Genomic DNA, 4,559 nt, shown 5'->3' on the forward strand with positions numbered 1-4,559 from the left:
ACTTTCTTCTGAAAATTTTCTGTAATGTTAGTGTTTAAGGTTTTACAAAAAGTAATATGTATGTCTCTTTCTTTTTTTCTACTGACCTCCCCCTGGCCTCCCTATCCCTAGTCACTTGTTCTCGTCACCCACTCCCAGTGTCTTGCCTCTGTTGGTTGTGTTTATATTCTGAATATTTTAACAATACAATATGTAAAATTTAAACATTTATGTACATTGTAATTTAAATCCACACTTATGAAACAACATTGTATAATTCAAAACTTGCCTTCAATCATGAAACTTCATAATGTTATCTACAATTCTTGATGCTTCCCCCAAACCTACCATTTGCTTTTAGTCATTCTTAAATAACAGAAGCCAAATTCTTTACAAGTAAATGTCTGTACCTTATCATTTTTAACTTCAGAGTCTAATTCTTCTGTCACAGGGGCTTCCCCCTCACTCCCCAAATGCCCAATCAGGTGAGCTACTGTACTGCATCATTCACTCTCTCTTGCATACATGGTGTATCCTGTGATCGCCGCCAGCACCATATTCCAGACCTCTTACAGGGGTGTCCCTTCGGCTGTTGCAGTAATTGCCGTGCCTCCATCATACCCATCTCTTGTGTGGCTGTAATAATCATCACAGGGACTAGACCACCATAAGTCAGAGGGGGCCTTCTTGCTGGTGGTGCCCATTTTTTTTATTGGGATGTTGATCTTCCTTTTGTTTAATTGGATGAGTTCAGTATGAATTTTGGAGAATAGGTCCTTATTGGATATAACATTGGCAAATATCTTCTCCCAGGCAGTGGACTTGTTTTGTTGTTGTTCTTGTATTTGTTGGCTGCTTCTTCTCTGCAGAAGTGTTTTAATTTGACGTAGTCCCAGTTGTTTCTTTTCTCCTCAGTTTCCATTGCCCTAGTAGCTGTATCAGTAAAGGTATTGCTGAGACATATGCCTGATATTTTGTCTTCTTCTAAGATTTTCATGGTTACCCACTTACGTTTAAGTCCTTTATTCATTCCCAGTTTATACTTGTGTATGGAGTAAGTTGGTGGTCTAGATTAATTTTTTTGCATTTATCTGTGCTATTTGTCCAACACCTATAATTATTATGTTTATATTTTGGCTTTGGAATATCTTTAATGAAACAAAATAAATTTTCCTCTATGTTAATTGAGTCATACTTTCTCTGAATCCGGCCTTTAAAAAAATCCCCTGGGGCACAGTCCCATCAGTTCTTTGATTTTCCTTCCACTGATCCCAAACCTCTGCTGTAGTCTGTGTCCTTTCAAAGGATGAAAGCAGACCCGGAGGCCTCAGAGCCGCCCACAGCATGCTCCTGCCCACGGGAGGTGCAGCGCCCATCACCATCTGGAACTTGGCTACCAGGGACAGTCAAAGCCTGAGAATCAAAGTGGCAGCATGTCATCGCCTTCACTGGCCTGTCTGCAGAAGCACAAAACCAGTCCTCCCAGCCAGTGCTCTGGGGACCGGCCTTCAGGGCGATGTGGGGGCGCTGTACCCTGGCAGCCAAGCATCCGATGCTTCTCTTTGGACAGGCCTGGGCCAGGGCCTTTGGGGATCTCTGTGTCCATGGTATAAATCCGTGTGAGATCAGACACAATGTTATCAATGATTGGCTTAGTAAGGTCGTCACTAAACACCTGCCACCATGGCTTCTCGGCCTCGGCCTCGGCGGGCACCTGGACCCCATAGGCCTGCAGGGCCAGGTGGAGCACCGCCACCGCTATGTGCTGAGCCTGGAACCGGAAGCACAGCCCCCCGTGGTAGCTGTCCCGCAGCAGGGCCCAGGAAGTGACAGAGATGGGGGTCCGTTGCCAGCTGTAAGGATTCATCCAGTTCTTGAGAGAAATCAGGTAGTGGAGCAGGTACCTGTGTGGGTGCTGAAAGGATACTTGGAAGCGCAGTACACGCAGCACAAGGAGCTCGCACTGCACAATGCTGTCCCGGATCACCCAGAATCGGGAGTCCATCTCCAAGGGCTCGCTGCCCGGGTAGAAGTACCTGTTGGACACATTGATGATGTCACGGGTTCGCAGGGGCTGTTCTTCCACTTTGCCAGCCAAGTAAAGGGCAGACATGGCGACCAAGTAGGGGTCATAGGCGTCCACGTTGATCTCACAGAAGAACTTATGGTAAATGGCACAGGCTGTGGCGAGGGGAATGGACTGCATCCCTAGCTTGAAACCTGCCTCCATGATGAATGTTGTCACCCGGAAGTGCACCCTCACCTGGGGTTCGGGCCACCCCTTGGTGCCGGGCGCTGCATCCTCCTCTCTGCAGCTGTCCAGGCTAAGGTCCTCCATGGGGCCCTGCCCGGAGGCCCCAGACCCCATGGGAAGGGCAAGAGTCTCCAGTGTGGCGCCTGTGCCAGCGGAGTCCTAGCCCAGTGCGCCGACGCCCTCCCTGGCCCCGCCCAGCCACGCCACGCCACGCCACGCCACGCCACGCCACGCCACGCCCCGCTGCGCAGCGCCTCGCTGCGACGCACCACGCCACGCCCTGCCCCGGGGCCCCACCTACCCCTCCCTGCCTAGGCCTGACTGCCATCCAGGTTCCAACACCAATTATTGAGGAGACTGTATGACTCCATTCTATGCTTTTGCCTCCTTTTTCAAATATTAATTCAGCATAATGGTTAGGGTCGACTTCTATGTTCTCTGCTCTGTCCCATTGGTCTTTATGTCTTTTTTAGTGCCAGTAACATGCAGTTCTGAGAATGGTGGCTTTGTAATATAGCTTGATATCTGGTATTGTGATCCCTCCAGCTTAGTTCTTCTTTGTCCAGATTGCTGTAAGTATTGGGTGTTTTTTTTTTAAATCCCTAGGAATTTTTGGAACCTTTCTTCTAGGTCTGTGAGATACGCCATTGATATTTTAATGGGGAATACATTAAAACTGTACATTGCTTTGGCTACTATGAACATTTTAATGATGTTGATTGTACCAAACCATGGTATGTTCTTCTATTTGCTTTAGTCTTCCTCTATCAGTTTTTTCAATTTCCTGTAGCTTTCCAAGAACAGGTTTTTACCTCCTTAGTTAAGTTTAGTCCAAGGTTTCTTAATTTTTTATTGGACTGGTAAATCGCATTTTTTTTTTTTTTAGTTTCTCTTTCTGAGTTCATTATCCGTATATCAAAAAGCCATAGAATTCTGGGTGTTAATTTTGTACCCTGCTACATTGCCAAATTCATTTATTAAATCTCCTAGGGTTGTTTTTTTTTTGAGTCTTTAGGTATTTCTATGGACAGTACCATGCCATCTGGGAATTATGACAGTTTTACTTCTTCTTTTCCACTTAGCATGCCTTGTTTGACTTCTTCTTGTCTGATTGCATTGTCTAGCACTACCAGTACTCTGTTGAACCGAAGTGTTGAGAGTGGGCATCCCTGTCTTGTTCCTCTTCTTAGAGTAATTGTTTTTGCCCATTGAGTATGATGTTGTCTGTAGTTTTGTCACATAAGGCTTTTATAAGGTTGAGGTATGATCCCTCTATGCCCAGTTTGCTTAGAGTTTTTATCAAAATTGGGTGTTGTATTTTGTCAAATGCTTTTCCTGCACCAATTGATATGAATCTCTCTTAATTTGTTTATGTGATGCATCACATTTATTGATTTCTGGATGTTGACTCATCCTACTTCCCCAGAATATATCTGCTTTGGCATGGTGTATGCTCATTCCAATGTAATATTGCATTGGATTTGTTAGAGTTGTGTTGAGCATTGTAACATCTATGGTCATCAGAGATATATTGGCCTGCATTTTTCTTTCTTTGTATTTTCTCTGTCAGGTTTTCAGATTAGAATAATGCTGGCTTCCTAGAAAGCATACAGAAATGGTTCTTCCCTTGTATTTTATGGAATAGTCTGAGGAAGAAGGTTTTAGTTTTTCTTTGAACACTTGGTAAAACTCCCTGTGAAACCGTCTAGCCCAGGCTTTTGTTTGCTGCAAGTTATTTTTGTGACTATTTGAATTTCCTGAGTAGTTATTGTCCTAGTCCTATGTTTTATTCTTCCTAATTGAGTTTAGGAAGATTGTATTTTTCTAGGAATATGTCCATTTCTTCAGGGTTGATCATTTTGTTGGAGAAGAGTTGTCCATAGTATTTATTTACAATCCTTTTTATATCTGTGGGGTCTTTTGCTATTTTGCCTCTGTCATTTCTGATTTTGTTTACTGGGGTCCTGTTGGTGAGCCTAGCTAGAGATTAATCAATCTGGTTTATCCTTTCAAAGAAATAGCTCATGTCTTTATTAATCTTTTTGCGGTTTTTAGTCTCTATGTCATTTATTTCTGCTGTGATCTTCATTATTTCCTTCCTGCTGTTCAGTTTTGGCTTTGCTTGTTGCTCTCTCTAACTTTTTAATTTGTGGGGGTTAGATAATTTGTTAACTGTTTTTCTTGTTCTTTGATTTAGGCCTGTAATGCTATGAAGTTCCCTCTAAGGACTACTTTCAGTGTGTCCCATAGATTTTGGATTTTTATTTTTAATTGTCATTTATTTCCAGGATGATTTTAATTTCTTCTTTAATCTCTTTGGAAATCC

At 43.4% G+C, this 4,559-nt stretch overlaps 1 protein-coding gene across 1 annotated transcript; it reads right to left on the minus strand.

Moving 5' to 3' along the window:
- Nucleotides 1-1,399: 1,399 nt before the first annotated feature.
- On the minus strand, nucleotides 1,400-2,333 carry LOC132225643 (cyclin-Q-like). Its single transcript, XM_059680704.1, has one exon. The coding sequence runs from the start codon at nucleotides 2,315-2,317 to the stop codon at nucleotides 1,400-1,402; it is 918 nt and encodes a 305-aa protein (XP_059536687.1). The 5' UTR covers nucleotides 2,318-2,333.
- Nucleotides 2,334-4,559: the final 2,226 nt, after the last annotated feature.

This window comes from Myotis daubentonii, chromosome Y, assembly GCF_963259705.1.
Source record: "Myotis daubentonii chromosome Y, mMyoDau2.1, whole genome shotgun sequence".
Taxonomy (NCBI): Eukaryota; Metazoa; Chordata; class Mammalia; order Chiroptera; family Vespertilionidae; genus Myotis; species Myotis daubentonii.